This window comes from Amblyraja radiata, chromosome 14 (assembly GCF_010909765.2).
Source record: "Amblyraja radiata isolate CabotCenter1 chromosome 14, sAmbRad1.1.pri, whole genome shotgun sequence".
Classification (NCBI taxonomy): Eukaryota; Metazoa; Chordata; class Chondrichthyes; order Rajiformes; family Rajidae; genus Amblyraja; species Amblyraja radiata.
Genome location: NC_045969.1, coordinates 3,936,089 through 3,958,377, shown reverse-complemented (window position 1 = coordinate 3,958,377; position 22,289 = coordinate 3,936,089). Strand labels below are relative to the sequence as shown.

At 48.8% G+C, this 22,289-nt stretch overlaps 1 protein-coding gene across 1 annotated transcript in view; it reads left to right on the top strand.

The window, feature by feature from the left end:
• tmprss15 (transmembrane serine protease 15) overlaps positions 1–21,547 on the top strand; it is a gene marked incomplete at its 5' end in the record, with an annotated part of 59,085 nt that extends 37,538 nt beyond the window's left edge. The window contains 10 exons of the mRNA XM_033032377.1: positions 361–501; positions 2,512–2,625; positions 5,088–5,220; positions 7,346–7,441; positions 9,604–9,653; positions 10,799–10,973; positions 13,410–13,591; positions 16,050–16,145; positions 18,414–18,553; positions 21,108–21,547. Of these exons, the coding sequence (XP_032888268.1) occupies positions 361–501; positions 2,512–2,625; positions 5,088–5,220; positions 7,346–7,441; positions 9,604–9,653; positions 10,799–10,973; positions 13,410–13,591; positions 16,050–16,145; positions 18,414–18,553; positions 21,108–21,263 (1,283 nt within the window). The remainder of the gene's footprint in view (positions 1–360; positions 502–2,511; positions 2,626–5,087; positions 5,221–7,345; positions 7,442–9,603; positions 9,654–10,798; positions 10,974–13,409; positions 13,592–16,049; positions 16,146–18,413; positions 18,554–21,107) is intronic.
• Between the last annotated feature and the right edge of the window lie 742 nt (positions 21,548–22,289).

Sequence of the window (22,289 nt, the reverse complement as noted above, 5' to 3'; positions counted from 1 at the left end):
ATTTGAAGGGCCGAATAGCCTGATGCTGTTCCTATGACTATTATTTATTTCTTTATTTATATAGCACATTTTTAGTCAACTTGCATTGACCCCAAAGTGCTTCACATAATTACATCCACACACACAGGCAAAGGTGGGTGAAGTGTCTTGCCCAAGGACACACACAGGCAAAGGTGGGTGAAGTGTCTTGCCCAAGGACACAACGACAGTATGCACTCCAAGCGGGATTCGAACCAGCTACCTTCCGGTTGCCAGCCGAACACTTAGCCCATTGTGCCATCTGTCGACTATGAACATGATCCAATGAGAAGGCACTGTTGGTAAAAGCTAAAATTGATATTTTTTGCCCATTCATCACAGATGTATTAACGGGCAGAGGGCCATTTGGGGACTTCTACTCCAGCAGGAATGGGATGACAGTCCTTTTCATCTCAGACAAGATGGGAACCAGGAGCGGATTCCAGGCGAATTTCACCACAGGATATCACTTGGGCCAACCAGGTAAACGATTCCTACCCCGTACGCCCGCGTCACTAGGAACGACTGGTGCGGCACGGTGGCGCAGCGGTAGAGTTGCTGCCTCACAGCGGCAGAGACCCGGGTTCGATCCTGACTACGGGTGCCGTCTGTACGGAGTTTTTAACTTTCTCCCTGCGACCTGCGTGGGTTTTCTCTGGCAGCTCCGGTTTTTCCCACCCTCCAAAGACGTACAGGTTTGTAGGCTAATTGGCTTTGATAAAATTGGGCCATTTGGCCCATCAAGTGTACTACGCCATTCAAACATGGCTGATCTACCTCTCCCTCCTAACCGCCTTCTCCTGCCTTCTCCCCATAACCCCTGACACCCGTACTAATCAAGAATCTATCTATCTCTGCCTTTAAAATATTTATTGACTTGGCCTCCACAGCCTTCTGTGGCAACGAATTCCACAGATTCACCACCCTCTGACTAAAGAAATTCCTCCTCAATTTTCTAAAAGGAATGTTTTTTTTAATTCTGAGGCTGTGACCTCTAGTCCTAGACTCTCTCACTAGTGGAAACATCCCACTCTATCCAAGCCATTCACTATTTGGTACGCTTCAATAAGGTCCCCCTCATCCTTCTAAACTCCAGCGAGTAGAGGCCTGTCAAACGCTCATCATATGTTAACCCCCTGACTCCTGGGATCATTCTTGTAAACCTCTTCTGGACCCTCTCCAGGGCCACCAAATCGTTCCTCAGATATGGGGCCCAAAATTGCTCACAGTACTACAAATGCGGCCTGACCAGTTCCTTATAGAGCCTCAGCATTACATCCCTGTTTTTGTATTCTAGCCCTGTTGAAATAAATTCTAGTATTGCAGCTGCTTTCTTCACTACTGGTTCGACTTGCAGATTAGCTCTTTGGGAATCCTGCACCAGCACTCCCAAGTCCCTTTGCACATTAGATAGGGCTCTTAGAGATAGCGGTGTCAGGGGATATGGTGAGAAGGCAGGAACGGGGTACGGAATGTGGATGATCAGCCATGATCACAGTGAATGGCAGTGCTGGCTCAAGGCCGAATGGCCTACTCCTGCACTTAAGGGGTTGGACAGGCTAGATGCAGGAAGGTTGTTCCCGATGTAGGGGAAGTCCAGGACAAGGGGTCACAGTTTAAGGATAAAGGGGAAATCCTTTAGGACCGAGATGAGAAAAACATTTTTCACACATAAGGTAGTTGAGGCCAGTTCATTGGCTATATTTAAGAGGGAGTTAGATGTGGCCCTTGTGGCTAAAGAGATCAGGGGGTATGGAGAGAATGCAGGTACAGGATTCTGAGTTGGATGATCAGCCATGATCATATTGAATGGCGGTGCAGGCTCGAATGGTTGACGTTTTTCGTTTCCCTCTTCCCTTGACTCTCAGTCTGAAGAAGGGTCTTGACCCGAAACGTCACCCATCCTTTTTCTCCAGAGATGCCGCCTGGCCCGCTGTGTTACTCCAGCACTTTTTGTCTGTCTTTGGTATAAACCCGCATCTGCAGTTCTTTGCATCTACAGTTTTCCACAGATGCTGCCTGACCCACTGAGTTTTCTGTCTATCTCCTGGATAAATCTGTCTATCTCTGCGCATTCACCCTATCAATTCACGGCGGTCACGGTGGCGCAGCGGTAGAGTTGCTGCCTTACAGCGAATGCAGCGCCGGAGACCCGGGTTCGATCCCGACTACAGGTGCTGTCTGTACGGAGTTTGTACGTTCTCCCCGTGACCTGCGTGGGTTTTCTCTGAGGTCTTCGGTTTCCTCCCACACTCCAAAGACGTACGGGTTTGTAGGTTAATTGGCTTGTTATAAATGTAAAAATTGTCCCTGGTGGGTGTGGGATAGTGTTAATGTGCGGGGATCGCTGGTCGGCGCGGACCCAGTGGGCTGAAGGGCCTGTTTCCGCGCTGTATCTCTAAACTAAACTAAACTAAATATCCCCTCATGATCTTGTACACTCTTCATCCGCCTAACGTTCCCTCATGTGATATCTCTTCTTTGTCTCTGTAGCTCCATGTTCGCCTGCTGAATACCAGTGTGGAAATGGTCAATGTGTCTCCATGACAAAGCTCTGCGATGGTCAGCTCGACTGTGAAGATGGCTCTGATGAGGAGGACAACTGCGGTAAGATGCTCCAGTCTCCGCCACCCTCACACACCCCCCGAGTCCCACATCATAAAAGCAGGAAGTCACACTAACGAAGCTGATGGAGCCACTGCCTCACAGCGCCAGGGACCCGCCTTCGAACCTGACATCGGGTGCTGCCCGTGTGGAGTTTGCACGTTCTCCCTGTGACTGCGTGGCTTTTGTCCGTGTGCTCCGGTTTCCACGCTGTATACCTAAAGTTGAAAGTAAAGTCTTATGTTTGGAGGGATATGGGCCAAAAGTGGGCAAACTGAGTTAAATCTGGTTTCCTCCCACACTCCAAAGATGTGCAGGTTTGTAGGTTAATTGGCTTTGGTAATTTAGAGGTTGTAAATCCTAGCGTGTGGGATAGTGCTAGTGTACAGGGTGATCGGTGGTGACCAAATAGGTTTCTAGCTCACACCCCATGCGGTATGAACATTGACTTCTCTAACTTCAAGTAACCCTTGTTTTCCCTCTCTCTCCATCCCTCCACCTTCCCAGTTCTCCCACCAGTCTAACTGTTGCCGACTATATTTTATCTCTGTTTGCTTTGTTGTCACCTTCTCCCAGCTAACAATGATCTTTTAGAGATACAGCTCTGAAACAGGCCCTTCGGCCCACCGGGTCCGGGCAGACCAGCGATCCCCGCACATTAACACTATCCTACACCCACTAGGGACAATTTTTTACATTTACCAAGCCAATTAACCTACAAACCTGTACGTCTTTGGAGTGTGGGAGCAAACCGAAGATCTCGGAGAAAACCCACGCAGGTCACGGGGAGAACGTACAAACTCCGTGCAGACAACACCCGTAGTCGGGATCGAACCCGGGTCTCCGACGCTGCATTCGCTGTAAGGCAGCAACTCTACCGCTGCACCACCGTGACTACCCATTCTATTCTACCGATCTATTCTACATTTTCCTTGATCTCCATCCCCCTTTGTCCTGTTTTCACACCTTACACTTCCTTATCTATGTGCCTCACTCTCCCTTGACATCAGTCTGAAGAAGGGTCTCGACCCGAAACGTCACCCCTTCCTTCTCTCCAGAAATGCTGCCTGTCCTGTTGAGTTACTCCAGCATTTTGTGTCTATCTTAGGTTTGTGTGTTAACTGGCCCTCTGTGAAGTGTGTAGGGAGTGGCTGAGGCAAGTGTGACCAGTGTAGATGGGACGTGTTGGTCAGTGTGGGCAAGCTGGGCCCAAGTTATGTTTCCACGTTGTGTATGACTCCACGACTCGAAATGTTAGAGGTGAATAGAAAAAAGAGCTACGCTCATTCCTTCGATGCAGAGATGCTGCCTGCACTTTGTGTATATCTTTGGTGTAGACCAGCAGCTGCAGTTCCTTCCTACACAAAAAGCTACGCTTCCTTATGTTCGAACATCTCATGCGTATTTTTAAAACAATTACCTAACTCTTCAGTTTCACAAGTCTTTTAGTTACACAACTTTCAATTTCGCAACTTTCAAATTCCCCTTGCTTGTATTCAGATATCACCCACACTTGTGACCAGGGTTTGTGAGTTCCACATCATGGTTATTCACTGATTGGAAATCCCTTGACCCCAATCACTGCTACCCTGGTCTCAACTTCTCCGTGGATCATCACCTTGTCGTGGTGGAGAAGCTTGTGTGGTCCTGAGATCCTGAGAGCGATGCCGTCTGGAGCTGTGCTCCTGGTAGGGCCACCCACGGCGGTAAGGTCGAGGGGGAGGAGGTCTCTGACAAAGAGCAATCCAACCAAGACCTCAACGGTGGAACAGGCGGAGGACGATGGCTGACCTTAGTGGCCAACCTGGGAATTAACCTTGTAAACCTACGCTGCACTCCCTCAATAGTAACAAACCATTAAAAACCATTAAAAACCGTAAAACGAAGGACTATAAAAAACACACTAAAAATTAAAGACATTAAAAGCACTAAGAACAGGAGCATTGTCTCAGCCAGTGTCGAAAGCCAAAGAATAAAAATGTGTTTTTAGGGAGGATTTGAAGATGGACAGTGAGGGGGCCTGTCTGATGTGCAACGGCAAGGTGTTCCAGAGTGCCGGAGCAGCAACAGAAAAGGCTCTATCCCCTCTGAGCTTCCGCTTAGACCGTGGTACCTCATGGAGCAGCTGATCAGCTGACCTGAGGCACCGGGCAGGAGCATATAGGTGGAGCAGCTCAGAGAGGTAAGGCGGGGCGAGCCCATTCAACGATTTAAAAACAAATAAAAGAATTTTGAAATGAACTCGAAAGTGCACTGGGAGCCAGTGAAGGGAGGCCAAAATTGGCGTAATGTGCTCCCTCTTTCGAGTTCCAGTCAAAAGGCGAGCGGCAGCATTTTGAACAAGCTGGAATGTCCTTCCTAAAATTAGGTTGCCACTCAGGTTCCTATCAAGAGCCCCCCCCCCCCCCCCCCCTTCCTAATAGATGACGTTATTGACAGGTCCAATTTCTCGTTGCCTACTGCAGTGCGACTGTTCAATGGAACACAAAGCAGTGACGGTGTTGTGCAGTTCAAGGTGAACAACGAATGGTGCTCCATGTGCACAGGTCATTGGTCAGGTGCACTGTCAGAACGCGTCTGCCACCTGTTAGGTTACAGGTAAGTCATGTCTCCCCTTCATTAACACCTGTGTTTTGTTGGTAGATAAAAATGCTGGAGGAACTCAGCGGGTGAGGCAGCATCTATGGAGCGAAGGAATAGGTGACGTTTCGGGTCGAGACCCTTCTTCAGACTGATGTGGAGGGGGGGGGGGGGCGGGAAGAAGAAAGGAAGAGGCGGAGACAGTGGGCGGTGGGGGAGCTGGGAAGGGGAGGGGAAGGAGGGAGAAAGCATGGACTACCTGAAATTGGAGAAGTCAATGTTCATACCGCTGGGGTGTAAACTGCCCAAGCGAAATATGAGGTGCTGCTCCTCCAATGTGCGGTGGGCCTCACTCTGGCCGTGGAGGAGGCCCAGGACAGAAAGGCCGGATTCGGAATGGGAGGGGGAGTTGAAGTGCTGAGCCACTGGGAGATCAGGTTGGTTATTGCGAACCGAGCGGAGGTGTTGGGCAAAGCGATCGCCAAGCCTGCGCTTGGTCTCACCGATGTAGAGAACGACTTTAGACGTCTTCCTAAACGAAAACAAAAGCCTCCTCGAAACAACTCCTTTACACCTAGCGGCACGATAGCGCAGCGGTAGAGATGCTGCCTTTGCAGCGCCAGAGACCCGGGTTTGATCCTGACTCCGGGTGCTGTCTGTACGGAGTTTGTACGTTCTCCCCGTGACCTGCATGGGTTTACCCCAGATGCTCAGGTTTCCTCCCACACTCCAAAGATGTACAGGGTTAATTGGCTTTGGTAAAAATTGTAAATTGGTTCTGGTGTGTGTCGGATAGTGTTAGTGTGCGGGGATCGCTGGTCGGCGCGGACTCAGTGGGCAAAATGGCCTGTTTCCACGCTGTATCTCTAAACTAAATTAAACTAAATGACCTTCAAATAAAACTTGAAGGTTATGCAGTGAGCAAGATCTTGTCCTATGAGAGGACTTTAAGGTCATAAGGGACATCTTACAATCTTAATAGAGATAATACATAGTGCAAATGGGAAGATGCAGAGTGCAGACTATAGTTCTCAGCATTCATTGGGTATATTTAAGAGGGAGTTAGATGTGGCCCTTGTGGCTAAAGGGATCAGGGGGTATGGAGAGAAGGCAGGTACAGGATACTGAGTTGGATGATCAGCCATGATCATATTGAATGGCGGTGCAGGCTCGAAGGGCCGAATGGCCTACTCCTGCACCTATTTTCTATGTTTCTATGTTTCTATGTAACATAGGTTCACGAGGTTAATTCCCGGGATGGCGGGATTGTCATATGATGAAACATAGAAACATAAAACCCCTCCCCCTCCCCCTCCTCTCACCCCCCCCCTCCCCCCCTCCCCTCCCCTCTCCCCCTCTCCCCTCCCCTCTCCCCCTCCCCCTCCACCACCCTAGTTGTCCTCTCAGTTCCACTGTTTGCATCCTTGGATCCCCCTCATTAGCCCACCTTCCCCAGCCCACAATGGCCCATTATGGACCCCACCCTTCCTTGGTCATCTGTTGCCTACCTTGATTTGTTCTGGCCTTTTCTCACCTCCCCTCCCCCGCCACTACTTTCAGTCTGAAGAAAGGTTCCGACCCATAACATCACCGATTATCTTTCCCCAAAGATGCTGCCTGACCCGCTGAGTTACTCCAGTATTTTATGTGTCCAACAACACTTAATAGACATTTGCAAAGATGCCTGAATAGACATAGAAACATAGACAATAGTTGCAGGAGTTGGCCATTCGGCCCTTCGAGCCAGCACCGCCATTCAACATGATCATGGCTGATCATCCTAAATCAGTACCCCGTTCCTGCCTTCTCCCCATATCCCTTGATTCCATTAGCCCTAAGAGCTAAATCTAACTCTCTCCTGAAAACATCCAGTGAATTGGCCTCCACTGCCTTCTGTGGCAGAGAATTCCACAGATTCACAACTCTCTGGGTGAAAAGGTTTTTCCTCATCTCAGTCCTAAATGGCCTACACCTTATTATTAAGGAAATGTTGAAAGGGATATGGGCCAGGGATAAGCAAATAGTTCTGATGGGGCATCTTGGTTGGCATGGATGATTTGGGCCAAAGGGCCTGTTTCAGTGCTGTTTGAATCTATGACTCTTAAAGAAATATGAAGTGTACATTTTTTCTTCAACTCGGTAGGAACAACAACAAAACGACAACATCTCCAGCTCTGGGCTACGAGCCCTTTGTACAAATGAATATAAGCACAAGTGGTGCGGTGGAACTTATACCAAGGTATTGAAAAACATTTTTAATATATCATATTTATTGTACACCTCTAATTGTCTGTGAAAAGTGATGGTGAACCATCGCACCGTGTGGGGCAAATTTGGGGACCTCATTGAAACGTTCCGAATATTGAAAGGCCTGGATAGAGCGGATGTGGAGAGGATGTTTCCACTGGTGGGAGAGTCCAGGACTAGAGGTCACAGCCTTAGAATTGAAGGACGTTCCTTTAAGAAGGAGATGAGGAGGGATTTCTTTGGTCAGAAGATCATGAATCTGTGTGATTCTTTGCCACAGAAGGCTGTGGAGACCCAGTCAATGGATGTTTTTAAGGCAGAGATAGATAGATTCTTGATTAGTACGGGTGTCGGGGGTTATGGGGAGAAGGCAGGGGAATGGGGTTAGGAGGGAGAGATAGATCAGCCATCTTCTTGTGTATGGCGTGCACAGTCTAAAGTCGTAGGACAATTTGTTCTATTTGATTGTGCACGCCAGATTGATTGTATTCATTGAAACAGGGCGGACCACGTGAAGGTTGTAATCTCCCAACCTAGATCAGCCATGATTGAATGACAGAGTAGACTTGATGGGCCGAATGGCCAAAATTCTGATCCTGGAACCTATTCAACATATGAACAATGCTCAACCAATCAAGGGCGGCACAGTGGTGCAGCTGGTAGTGCTGCTGCTTCACAGCGCCAGAGTTCCCGGTTCAATCCTGACCTCGGGTGCTGTGTGTGTGGAGTTTGCACGTTCTCCCTGTAACTGTGTGTGCTTCCTTCAGTTTAGACTTTACAGGTACAGGGCAGAAACAGGCCCTTCGGCCCACCGAGTCCAAGCCAACCCTGTATCCTACACTCTCGGGACAATTTACAATTTTCGCAGAAGCCAATTAACCTACAAACCTGCACGTCTTTGGAGTGTGGGGGGAAGCCGAAGCACCTGGAGAAAACCCATGCAGGTCACGGGGAAAACTACGTACAGACAGCACCTGTAGTCAGGATCGAACCCTGGTCTCTGGTGCTGTAAGGCAGCAACTCCACCAATGCGCCACCATGCCACCCCAAATCCCAAAGACGTGCGTGTTTGTAGGTTAATTAGGCCCAGTGTAACTTACCCCTAGTGTGTAGGGACTCGATGATAAAGTGGATCATGTGTGAAAGGGGTCACAGTTTAAGGATAAAGGGGGAAATCTTTTAGGACCGAGATGAGAAAAACATTTTTCACACAGAGAGTGGTGAATCTCTGGAATTCTCTGCCACAGAAGGTAGTTGAGGCCACAGTTCATTGGCTATATTTAAGAGGGAGTTAGATGTGGCCCTTGTGGCTAAAGGGATCAGGGGGTATGGAGAGAAGGCAGGTACAGGATACTGAGTTGGATGATCAGCCATGATCATATTGAATGGCGGTGCAGGCTCGAAGGGCCGAATGGCCTACACCTGCACCTATTTTCTATGTTTCTATGAAAGGGAAGGCATGGACTCGGTGGGCCGAAGGGCCCGTTTCCATGCATGATGCTGAGTGAAAAGCTGATATATGCCTTAAACATTCTTCCTTTTTGGTTGAACACAAACTCAAAACCGATGGTAGGGCTGGGTGAGCGGGCGTACGGAATGGTAGTTGCATATATCTTCACTTATATTTTCACTTCTTTTTCACTTTTTCCAGTTTTTTTTCCCTTGCTTTTTTTCCCTCTTTTCTTCTTTCTTTCCATTTTTCCCTTTTTTTTTCTTTCCTATCTAGTTAATAGTTTATAAAATGTTAAAACTGAAGCTGTTCGAAAATTGTATCTGATATGTCGATCATTTTTTTTGTACAATTGCTTCTAACAAAAAAAAAAAAAAATCGTTCTTCCTTTTTATCCTTTCAATGGATGTGGGCGTCGCAGGCAAGGCCAACTTTGATCACCCCTAATTTTCTTGGCATTAACCTTACGGTGGTCATTGAGAATAAACAGCATTTCTGTCATTTGACCCAGCATTGGTCCTTCTGTCTAAGTATGGCAATTCCTTGCTTGTAGGAAGCACATGGGACTTATTGGCATAATCCAGTTAATTCATAGTCACCAATATTGATCGCGGCTTTTTATCCAAGTTAATTAATTGATTGGACTTAAATTCCCCTAAGCCTGCAAGGGATGCATTAAGTGATTAAGTCTCTTTGTCTTCCAGTGGGAACTGCTCTGCCGGTGCTGTTGTTCATCAGAAGTGCAACAGGAAATGTAAGTAAAATTGTCCAATAGACAGTTTAGTTTGGTTGAGAGATACAGCGCGTAAACAGGCCATTCTGCCCGCTGAGCCCGCGCCGACCAACGATCCCCGCACACTAAAGGGCCTGTCCCACTTGCCGATTATTTTCGGCGATTGCCGGCGTCATATCAGTGTCGTCAAAAGATTTCGAACATTTCAAAATCCAAACTTTCGAATAATGTCGCGACACTTGAAAAAAACACCGGGCGTCAATACGTCGTCACGCCGCGTCACGCCGCGTCACGCCTCAAATTTTTTGGTGACCTGATACGCCAGTCAATGATGCCAGCAGGAAAAAAATCGCCAAGTGGGACAGCCCCTTAACAATATCCTACACACACAAGGGACAATTTAACATTTTTACCGAAGCCAATTAGCCTACAACCCTGCACGTCTTTGGAGTGCGGGAGGAATCCAGAGCTTCCAGAGAAAACCCACGCAGGTCACGGGGAGAACGTATAAACTCCGTATAGACAGCACCCGTAGTCTGGATGGAAGCCGGGTCTCTAGCGCTGTGAGGCAGCAACTCTACCGCTGCGCCACCGTGCCACATTTAGAGTGTGGCTCAATTCTCATATTGTGCTGGTTTTGGGTGGTCTTGGGTTGTAGAGAAATTGAGATTTTTTGTGAGAGTCTCTGCCTCAACCACCCACTCAGAAAGTGTGTTCCAGATACCAAATACTCTCTAGGTCATAATCCTAGTCATATAATGTGGAAACAGGCCCTTCGGCCCGAGTTTCCCACAATGACCATGGTGTCCCACCTATACTAGTCGCACCTGCCTGTGTTTGGCCAATATCTCTCTAAACCTGTCCGATCCATGTACCTGTAGAAAATGTGTTCCTCAGCCCAACTCATCATTCTGCCCCGCACCTTAAACCTCTGCTGCCGATTATGCAGGTTTAATCGGCTTTGGTAAAAATTGTCAAACTTGCCCCAGCGTGTAGGGCAGTGTTAATGCGCGGGTGATCGCTGGTCAGCGCGGACTCGGTGGGCCGAAAGGCCTGTTTCCGTGCTGTCTCTAGACTACAATAAACTAGAATGATCGGTAAGTAACGATCTGCATCTTTCATATCAGTTCATTTCTCTGACACCATGATTCCATTTCTCCTCTCAGCCTGCGGGAAGGTTTTGTTGCGACCGAAAGATGCGGCGAGAATCGTCGGCGGTCACGATGCGGTGGACGGCACTTGGCCGTGGATTGTGTCCCTCCACTACATCGGCCATCACATCTGTGGATCCACGCTGATCAGCAAGCAGTGGCTCGTATCTGCGGCCCACTGCGTATACGGGTAACCACGTACAGCACGGAAACGGGCCCTTCGGCCCATCGAGTCCACGCCGACCTTTATCCTATATCTGTACACTGTGGGCAGCTTGATTGTATTCATGTGCAGATTTAGTTTAGTTTTGGAGATGCAGCGCAGAAACGGGCCGGTCCGCCGAGTCCGCACTGACCAGCGCTCCCCGTACACTGGCACCATCCTTCATAGCAAAAGGATTTGAGTATAGGAGCAGGGAGGTTCTAATGCAGTTGTACAGAGTCTTGGTGAGACCACACCTGGAGTATTGCGTACAGTTTTGGTCTCCAAATCTGAGGAAAGACATTCTTGCCATAGAGGGAGTACAGAGAAGGTTCACCAGACTGATTCCTGGGATGTCAGGACTTTCATATGGAGAAAGACTGGATAGACTCGGCTTGTACTCACTAGAATTTAGAAGATTGAGGGGGGATCTTATAGAAACTTACAAAATTCTTAAGGGGTTGGACAGGCTAGATGCAGGAAGATTGTTCCCGATGTTGGGGAAGTCCAGAACAAGGGGTCACAGTTTAAGGATAAGGGGGAAGTCTTTTAGGACCGAGATGAGAAAAACATTTTTCACACAGAGAGTGGCGAATCTGTGGAACTCTCTGCCACAGAAGGTAGTTGAGGCCAGTTCATTGGCTATATTTAAGAGGGAGTTAGACATGGCCCTTGTGGCTAAAGGGATCAGGGGGTATGGAGAGAAGGCAGGTACAGGATACTGAGTTGGATGATCAGCCATGATCATATTGAATGGTGGTGCAGACTTGAAGGGCCGAATGGCCTACTCCTGCACCTATTTTCTATGTTTCTATGTTACCGGGGACAATTTCTACAGAAGCTAATTAACCAACGTACCTCCACGTCTCTGGAATGTGGGAGTAAACCGAAGCATCCGGTGAAAATCCGCGCGGTCACGGGGAGAACGTGCAAACTCTGCACGGACAGCACCCATAGTCGAAGTGCGTACAGAGTTACAGTGAAACATTTTAGAATTTTGTGCTATCTGGCCATATCATACAATACAAAAGTGACCCAGGTAGTGCAGAGAACGAAATGCATAATTTAGGGCGGTCACGGAGGCGCAGCGGTAGAGTTGCTGCCTTACAGCGAGGGCAGCACCGGAGACCCGGGTTCGATCCCCACTACGGGTGCTGTCTGCACGGAGTTTGTACGTTCTCCCCGTGACCTGCGTGGGTTTTCTCCAGGTGCTCCGGTTTCCTCTCCCACTCACTCCAAAGAATATTGTCCCTAGTGGGTGTTGGATAGTGTTAATGTGCGGGGATCGCTGGCCGGCGCGGACCCGGTGGGCCGAAGGCCCTGTTTCTGCGCTGTATCTCTAAACTAAACTACACTAAATATAGTGTTGCAGAAACAGAGACAGTGCAGACATGGACACACTTCATAGGAGATAGGAGCTGAATTAAGCCATAGAGCCTGCTCAGCCATTCAATCATGGCTGACCTATTTTTCCCTCTCAACCCCCATTCTGCTTTCTCCCTGTAACCCCTCACACCCTTAGTAATCAAATCAATGATTAATAACTTTGTAGTTGACACCAAGTCTACTCCGCCATTCTATCATGGCTGATCTATCTTTCCCCTACAAACCCCATTCTCCTGCTTTCTCCCCGTAACCCTTGACAATAGACAATGGGGTGCAGGAGTAAATAGGTGCCGGGTACTGCAAGGTAAAGCCAGCAAAGTTCGATCAAAGGTACACAAAATTGCTGGGGAAACTCAGCGGGTGCAGCAGCATCTATGGAGCGAAGGAAATAGGCGACGTTTCGGGCCGAAACCCTTCTTCAGACGGAAAAAGTTCGATCAAAGATAGTCCGAGGGTCACGAATGAGGTAGATAGTAGTTCAGGACTGCTCTCTAGTGTCTACCTCATAGGTGATCCTCGGACTATAAGGTCATAAGTGATAGGAGTTGTATTAGGCCATTCGGCCCATCAAGTCTACACCGCCATTCAATCATGGCTGATCTATCTCTCCCTCCTAACCCCATTCTCCTGCCTTCTCTTTGATCGGACTTTACCTTGCGCTAAACGTTGTTCCCTAATGGGGCTGTCCCACTGTACGAGGTAATTCAAGAGTTCTCCCGAGTTTCCCCTGATTCGAACTCGGAGAATTACGGTAATGGCCGCTCGCAGGTACTCGGGGCTCTCGTGGACATTTTTCAACAGGTTGAAAAATCTTCACGAGTCTTACCGAGCTCACCCGAGTACCTGCCGTTAGCGTTACGAGCCGCTAAGAGACGTCCCGAGCTCCGACGTACCCGCTACGTACATTCTACGTGCTTACCACGAGTTTTTTGTTTTTTTTTAACTCGGGAGAGCCCTTGAATGAACTCGTACAATGGGACTGGGCCATTATCGTGTTGGAAGAGGTAAGGTGGCTGGAGATTTCTGATTGTTTTCCAGGAGGAACCAGGTGCTGTCACGCTGGGAGGCGGTGCTGGGTCTACACGCACAACGTAACCTCACCTCTCCCCAGACCCAAGTCCTTGCGATCGATCGCATCCTGATAAACCCACGGTACAACCGGAGAACCAAGGATGGGGACATTGCCTTGTTGCGTTTGGAGTCAGCAGTGCAGTACACAGGTAATGTTCATCAGATCACGAGACATAGGAGCAGAATTAGGCCATTCAGCCCATCGAGTCTGCTGTGCCGATCTGTCATGGCTGATCTGTTTTTTCCCTCTGATTGAAACATATAAGATTATTAAGGGTTCGGACACGCTAGAGGCAGGAAACGTGTTCCCGATGTTGGCGGAGTCCAGAACCAGGGGCCACAGTTTAAAAATAAGGGGTAAGCCATTTAGAATGATGAGGAAAAGCTTTTTCACCCAGAGAGTTGTGTGTCTGTGGAATCTCTGCCTCGGGAGGCAGTGGAGGCCAATTCTCTGGATACTTTCAGGATAGGGCTCTTAAAGATAGCGGAGTCAGGGGATATGTGGAGAAGGCAGGAATTGGGTACTGATTGGGGATGATCAGCCATGATCACATTGAATGGCGGTGCTGGCTCGAAGGGCCAAATGGCCTACTCCTGCACCTATTGTCTATTGTCTATTGTCCACCTTAAAAATACCTAATGGCATCCTCCACAGCCGTCTGTGGCAATGAAGTCCACAGATTCACCACCATTGCATTCAAACCACTCCTCCCCATGTTGTTGGCACAGTGTCGCAGCAGTGGAGTTACTGGAGCAGTAGCGCCAGAGACCCTGATTCGGTCCTGACCTCGGGTGCTGTCTGTGTGGAGTTTGCACGTTCTCCCTGTGACCACGTGGGTTTGCTCCGGTTTCCTCCCCCGTCCCAAAGACATGCAAGGTTCGTAGGTTAATTGGCCCTCTGGAAATTCAGCTCCACCAAGCAGCGGGATAACTAGCGTGTGAACAGGTTGGCATGGACTCGGTGGGCAGAAGGGCCTGTTTCCATGCTGTATCTCTAAACTAAACTAAACTAAACAATACTTGATTACTCACGGGCTGGAAGGGTGTCGGGTTACGGGGAGACGGCAGGAGAATGGGGTTAGGAGGGAGTGGTAGATCATCCATGATTGAATGGCGGAGTAGACTTGATGGGCCGAATGGTCTAATTCTGCTTTTTATTTAGTTTAGTTTGGAGATACAGGCCCTTCAGCCCACCGAGTCCACACTATAGTCCACACCGAGTCCACACCGACCAGCGATCCCCACACATTAACACAAGCCTACACACACTAGGGACAATTTACACTTGTACCAAGTATACAAACCCAAGCTAATTAATCTACAAACCTGTACGTCTTTGTGGGAGTGTGGGAGGAAACCGAAGATCTCGGAGAAAACCCACGCGGTCACGGGGAGAACGTACAAACTCCGTACAGACAGCGCCCGTAGTCGGGATCGAACCCGGGTCTCTTGTAAGGCAGCAACTCTACCTCTGCGCCACCGTGCTCTTATAACTATGAATTTATGAACTTCTGAGCAATATGGAAACATAGAAAATAAATGCAGGAGTTGACCTCTCAGCCCCGCGGACCAGAACCACCATTTAATATGATCACGGCTGATCATCCAAATTCAGTACCCCGTTCCTGCTTTCTCCCCATATCCCTTGATTCCGTTAGCCCTAAGAGCTGAATCTAACTCTCTCTTGAAAACTTACAATGGCCTTATTCTGCTCCTCGAAATAATGAACTTATTATGGACATATGAACCACTGTTCACCCCAGTAACAGAAGCAGCATGGTCAATGGTTGCTAATACGGGCGGCGCTGACGTTAACATCGCGGAGTCCTGGTGATCCCTTTGCCGAGGGCCGCCAGTGTTGGAGCTCCACCCAGCTCGGCCTGTGGACTTTGTAAGCCACGGTCTCCGGTAGGAACCGGCTGATTCGGAACTCCAAGCCGCTGAGAGTGTTCTTCCGTTCCGACGTCGGTGCTCCGATCATCCCGGCGAGGGGGCCTGAACATTGGGCCGTCCGTAGCAGAGACTGCGGAGGGGTCAAAGGCCCCGACCACAGGTGAACAACATAGAGGAAGATGACTGAACTTTGCTGCCTTCCCTCACAGTGGGAAACGTTAATTCCGCTGTGTGGGGATGTTCATGTTAAAGTCTATTGTGGGTCGTGTTCTTTTTATTTTATTTATGTGGTAACTCAAATGTCACTAATTCACCAATTGGTGTATGTGACAATAAATGTAACTTGAACTTGAACTTGAAAATGTTCCCAATGTGGGACGAGTCCAGAACCAGGGGCCACAGTCTTAGAAAAAAGGGGAGGCCATTTAAGACTGAGGTGAGAAAAAACATTTTCACCCAGAGGAGTTGTGAATTTGTGGAATTCCCTGCCACAGAGGGCAGTGGAGGCCAAGTCACTGGATGGATTTAAGAGAGAGTTAGATAGAGCTCTAGGGGCTAGTGGAGTCAAGGGATATGGGGAGAAGGCAGGCACGGGTTATTGATTGGGGACGATCAGCCATGATCACAATGAATGGCGGTGCTGGCTCGAAGGGCCGAATGGCCTCCTCCTGCACCTAGTTTCTATGTTAACTTAATATTACTTCTTCATTACAGATTACATCCAGCCCGCCTGCCTGCCAGACAGCAAGCAACATTTCTCAGCGGGAACGAGATGCTCCATCGCAGGCTGGGGAGCAGTGAGCGAAGGGGGTAAGTTGGTGGACAGACACAAAATGCCTGGGGCTGTGACCTCTGGTCCTAGACTCTCCCACCAGTGGAAACATCCTTCGCATCCACTCTCTCTATGCCTTTCATTATTCTGCAAGTTTCTGTAGATTTCGGTAAATTTACAAATTTTGCCAAAGCCAATTAATTGACAAACTTGTACGTCTTTAGAGTGTGGGAAGAAACCGGAGCTCCCGGTGAAAACCCACTCTGGTCACGGGGAGAACTTGAAGACAAGCGCCCGTAGTCAGCATCGATTGGGGATGATCAGCCATGATCACATTGAATGGCGGTGCTGGCTCGAAGGGCCGAATGGCCTACTCCTGCACCTATTGTCTGTCTATTGCCATCAAAGGGTTAACCGTATCCACATTTGGGTGTGCTAATCCTCCAGGAATAGATTCTACGTGAATTATTTAATGCCTGTCTCGTCGCCACCATCTAAGACATCGCTGCAAGTATTTACTATCTGGAAGGAATGGCATATCAAAGCAAGCAGCAGAGCAAATCAAGATGAGAAAATGTTCAACTGAAAGGGACATTAGGAAGTAATGGGCACGGCAGATGTGTATCAAATACAGTTTAGTGTAAACTAATAAGAAGTGATCGGTATTACAATGAAGAAAAGATCAAGAAATAAATTGAAAAGACAAGGGAAGTAAGCACTCGAAGTCATTAAGTGGGCTAGATTACCTCATTCATCCCTATTATTCTGTAAAGCATCCTGGCTATGGTTTTATATATTTATATCACAAGTCAACATCAATATAAACACAAATATCCCATCCAGAAGTCTTTTCAGCATCTGCAGTTCCTTGTAGCCCAAGAGTAGGCTTTCTAGAAAGACTGGATAGACTCGGCTTGTACTCGCTAGAATTTAGAAGATTGAGGGGGGATCTTGTAGAAACGTACAAAATTCTTAAGGGGTTGGACAGGCTAGATGCAGGAAGATTATTCCCGATGTTGGGGAAGTCCAGAACAAGGGGTCACAGCTTAAGGGTAAGGGGGAAATCTTTTAGGACCGAGATGAGAAAAACATTTTTCACACAGAGAGTGGTGAATCTGTGGAATTCTCTGCCACAGAAGGTAGTTGAGGCCACAGTTCATTGGCTATATTTAAGAGGGAGTTAGATGTGGCCCTTGTGGCTAAAGGGATCAGGGGGTATGGAGAGAAGGCAGGTACAGGATACTGAGTTGGTTGATCAACCATGATCATATTGAATGGCGGTGCAGGCTCGAAGGGCCGAATGGCCTACTCCTGCACCTATTGTCTATGTTTTTATGGTGCTTCTGTACGAGTTTGTCAGAATAATTTGAGCTGTTCCTCATGAGGTCATAAGGGATAGGTGTAGAATTAGGCCATTCGGCCCATCAAGTCTACTCCGCCATTCAATCATGGCTGATCTATCTCTCCCTCCTAACTCCATTCTCCTGCCTTCTCCCCCTAACCCCCGACACCCGCACTAATCAAGAATCTATCTATCTCTGCCTTTAAAATATCCACTGACTTGGCCTCCACAGCCGTCTGTGGCAATGAGTTCCACAGATTCACCTCCCTCTGACTAAAGAGATTTCTCCTCATCTCCTTCCTAAAAGAACATCCTTTAGTGGTGCAGAGATGACAACCAGTTTATTTGAACAGAATTTATTACGAAATTGTTTTATGGTCAAACAGGTCTACTACACACATGGGATTGTCCACCACGGCGGTCAATCGATCAACTGCCGCGTGAAAGCGAAACCGCGCGAAAACCACAGCCCCTCCCGAGTCACGTGACCGCGGCTTCCGAACGACGGGTTCGATATCTGCGCGCGCCAGCAGGCTCCGCTACAGTCCTTTAATTCTGAGGCTGTGACCTTTAGTCCTAGACTCTCCCACGAGTGGAAACATCCTCTCCTCATCCACTCTATCCAAGCCTTTCACTATTCTGTATGTTTCAATGAGGTCCCCCCCCCCCCATTCTTCTAAACTCCAGCGAGTACAGGCCCAGTGCCGACAAACGCTCATCATAGGTCAACCCACTCATTCCTGCGATCATTCTTCCAAACTACAGGTATACTACACCTACATGTTGTTCCTAGCCAAATGCATTCCTTGATTACATAGAAACATAGAAAATAGGTGGAGGAATGGCCCCTCGAGCCTGCACCGCCATTCAGTATGATCATGGCTGATCATCCAGTTTCCAGGTGTCTTTCCCTTCTCCATCATTGCTGTTATTATTTGATTGATCCCGGGCTCTCTCCATGCAGGTTCACCTCCGAGTGTTCTTCAGGAGGCTGAGGTTCCTCTCATTGCTGCTCAGAAGTGCCAGGCGCTGCTGCCACAGTACAACATCACACAGAACATGGTGTGTGCCGGTTATGAGAAAGGAGGAACAGATACCTGCCAGGTAAACCCGCTCCCCTGGCTCCCCAACCAACATGGCCCTTACAATAGGTGACACACAATAAGCTCTTACAATAGGCGATGGGACACTCTCCTTGTTCAGTGGCTGGAGTTGGCGCTTCTTCTCCGCACTGGCTGTGGGCCCCGGACGTCTCCGGCCACCCCCCCCCAGGCGGGAATGGGATACTCCGGGGGGGGCGGGGGGGTGGGGGAGTGGGGGGGGGAGCGGTCCAGAGGCGGATCAGCAGCGCTTGCCGCGCCGGGTACCCGGGTTCGATCCTGGCTGCGGATGAGGCACGGGTCTGTGTGGGAGTTTTCCCCTATCTCGCACTCGCACCTCTCTCTCTCTCTCGCTGTTACACCCCGCTCTCCCGCTACCTGTTACTTTGGGGGGGGGGGGGGAATGAGAGTTTTACATATATTATGAATAAAGAATTTATGCACAGTTCCTTCAGCCAGCACTTTGCTTTTTCTTTATGGTGAATGACCTTTGACAGATCCCATAATTCCTTGCGTTTTTCGGAATACCGAACTCGCTTACTGAGTGGACATGGACCACATGCAGGAAGTTTAGTTGAGTTTAGAAATACAACAGTCACTTAGGCCCACCCAGTCCTAGCCGACCAGCGATCACTCGTACACCTGTTCTATCCTACACACACTAGGGGCAATTTACAGAACCCAATGAACCGACAAACCTGCACGTCTTTGGAGTGTGGGAGGAAACCGGAGCACCCGGAGAAAACCCACGCGGTCACAGGAAGAATGTACAAACTCTGTCCAGGCAGCACCCGCAGTCAGGATCGAACCTGGGTCTAAGGTAGCAATGCTACTGCTGGGCCACCATGCTGCCCTAATGATTTAGGTTGGAACTAATCAGGTTGAAACTAATAACTAAATCCTAGTGTGGAACGATATACCCAGACGCCACAAAAATACAAATGTTTAAGAAAGAACTGCAGATGCTGGAAAAATCGAAAATGCTGGAGAAACTCAGCGGGTGAGGCTGCACCTATGGAGCGAAGGAATCGGTGACGTTTCGGGTCGAGACGTCACCGATTCCTTCGCTCCATAGATGCTGCCTCACCCGCTGAGTTTCTCCAGCATTTTTGTCTACCCACAAGAATACAAATGTTTTCATTTATTCTGGCAACATCCCACCATTTACAAAACAGGTCCACCATTGCCATATGGGTCTACAAAGTAGCCAGTGCTTGCCAATATACGTAACAACAGCGATTTATATATCTAATTTGCTGTATGCAAAGCTTTCGACGCTCAGACCGAGAGTGACATACGTTCATAAGTAACAGGAGCAGAATTAGGCCATTTGGCCCATGAACGCTACTATAGACAATAGACAATAGGTGCGGGAGTAGACCAATCGGCCCTTCGAGCCAGCACCGCCATTCACTGTGATCATGGCTGATCATCCCCAATCAGTACCCCGTTCCTGCCTTCTCCGCATACCCCTTGACTCCGCTATCTTTAAGAGCTCTATCTAGCTCTCTCTTGAAAGCATCCAGAAAATCGGCCTCCACTGCCTTCTGAGGCAGAGAATTCCACAGACTCACAACTCTCTAGGTGAAAACGTTTTTCCTCATCTCTGTTCTAAATGGCTTACCCCTTATTCTTAAACTGTGACCCCAGGTTCTGGACTCCCCCAAAATCGGGAACATGTTTCCTGCCTCTAGCGTGTCCAATCCCTTAATAATCTTACATGTTTCAATAAGGCCACTCGTCTGCCATTCAATCATTGCTGTTCTATCATTCCCTCTCAACCCCTCTCTCCTGTCCTCCCACCATAACCCCTGACCCTTTTTACAAATCAAGAATATGTCAATCTCTGCCAACAACGGCCTCCACAGCCATCTGTGGCAATGAATTCCACAGATTTACCACCCTATAAAATTCCTCCTCATCTCCTTTCTAAAGGTCCATCTTGTATTCTGAGGCTATGGCCTCTGGTCCTAGACTTTCCCACTAGTGGAAACATTCTCTCTACATCCACTATATCCAGGCCTTTCACTATTCGGTACCTTTCAATGAGGTACCCACTCATCCTTCTAAACTCCAGCGAGTACAGGCCCAGTGCCGTCATACGTATGTTAACCCAATCATCCCCAGGATCATCCTCGTAAACCTCCTCTGGACCATCTCCAACGCCAACACCTCATTCCTCAGGTTCCTCTGGGCGGCACGGTGGCGCAGCGCTAGAGTTGCTGCCTCACAGCGCCAGACACCCGGGTTTGACCCTGACCACGGGTGCTGTCTGTACGGAGTTTGCACGTTCTTCCCTGTGACCTGCGTGGGTTTTCTCCAAGATCTTCTGTTTCCTCCCACACTCCAAAGACGTACAAGCTTATAGATTAATTGGCTTGGCATAAATGAAAATTGTCCCTGGTGTGTGCGGGATAGTGTTAGCGTGCGGGGATCGCTGGTCGGCGCGGACTCGGTGGGCCGAAGGGCCTGTTTCCGCGCTGTATCTCCAAACTAAAAATACGGGGCCCAATTTTGGCGAGGCATTTGGTAAAGGCAAGTCTCTTTATTTTATTTAGGGTGATTCGGGAGGACCACTCGTCTGCAAGCAAGGTGATCAATGGTTCCTGGCTGGAGTGACCTCTTTCGGCCACGGTTGTGCGCAACCACACAGTCCGGGGGTCTACGCCCGCGTCACCGCATTCGTCGACTGGATACAGGAGGTCCTCAGCTAAGGCCCATCTTTGAAGATGGCCGCCAGGACTCAGCGCTGACCTGATTCGCTTCCACCGGTTACTTCTGTGCTCTTTTACCCCAATACCTGAAGCTCTCAAAACATTGTCAAAACAGCAGCAAAGGGAGTTTTACATAACTTTAGTTTAGTTTAGTGATACCCTGCAGAAAAATCATCCTCGAGTCACACTGTGCAGAATGCCCCATCTAAGAAGGGTCTCGACCCGAAACGTCACCCATTCCTTCTCTCCAGAGATGCTGCCTCACCCGCTGAATTACTCCAGCATTTTGTCTCTCCTTTTTATCTTTTTTTCTTATTTTTAGTGTGTTTTAAAAGTATGTTTTAATGTTCTCTGGTGTGTTTTATGTGGGGGGAGGGGGAAACATTTTTGCGATTGTTTTCCGGATCGTATCTCCGGTCGCTCTGCGGCCTAACGTCGTGGAGCTGGCGGCCTTGCTCGGGACTGACTCTGAGCCCCTCCGCGGGGATGTGGACTTATCATCGGAGCCGATCCCTTGCCTGGGATTGACGCTCCTGCGTATTTTACCATCGAGGAGCTCGCAGTCTCGGGTTGAGACCGGCGTCGGGAAGCTCCAAAAGCCGCCCGACGTTCGACAAGCCCCGACTCGCGGTCAGATCGCCCGGCACGGGGGAGCTGAGATTCCCCCTCGATGGAGGAGCTAGATCCCCCCAACAAGGAGGCCTGCCGCCGACTACGGGAGTAAGATCGTCTCGTCAACGGAAGGTTCGAGGCCCCCGACTGCTGGAGGACAAGGAAGGGAAGTGATTGAACATTTTTCCGCCTTTCATCACAGTGAGGAATGTGGAGGAGTCACTGTGGTGGATGTTTATGTTAAAATGTATTTTGTGTGTCCTGTTGCTTTTCATTTGTATGACTGTATGGCAAATGAGATTCCTCGTATGTTGCAAAACATACTTGGCTCATAAAATATGATTATAAATATTGGTGACCTTTAAATATTCCCCAGTTGATATGCACTATCCATGTCCATAATTTCAAAACCTT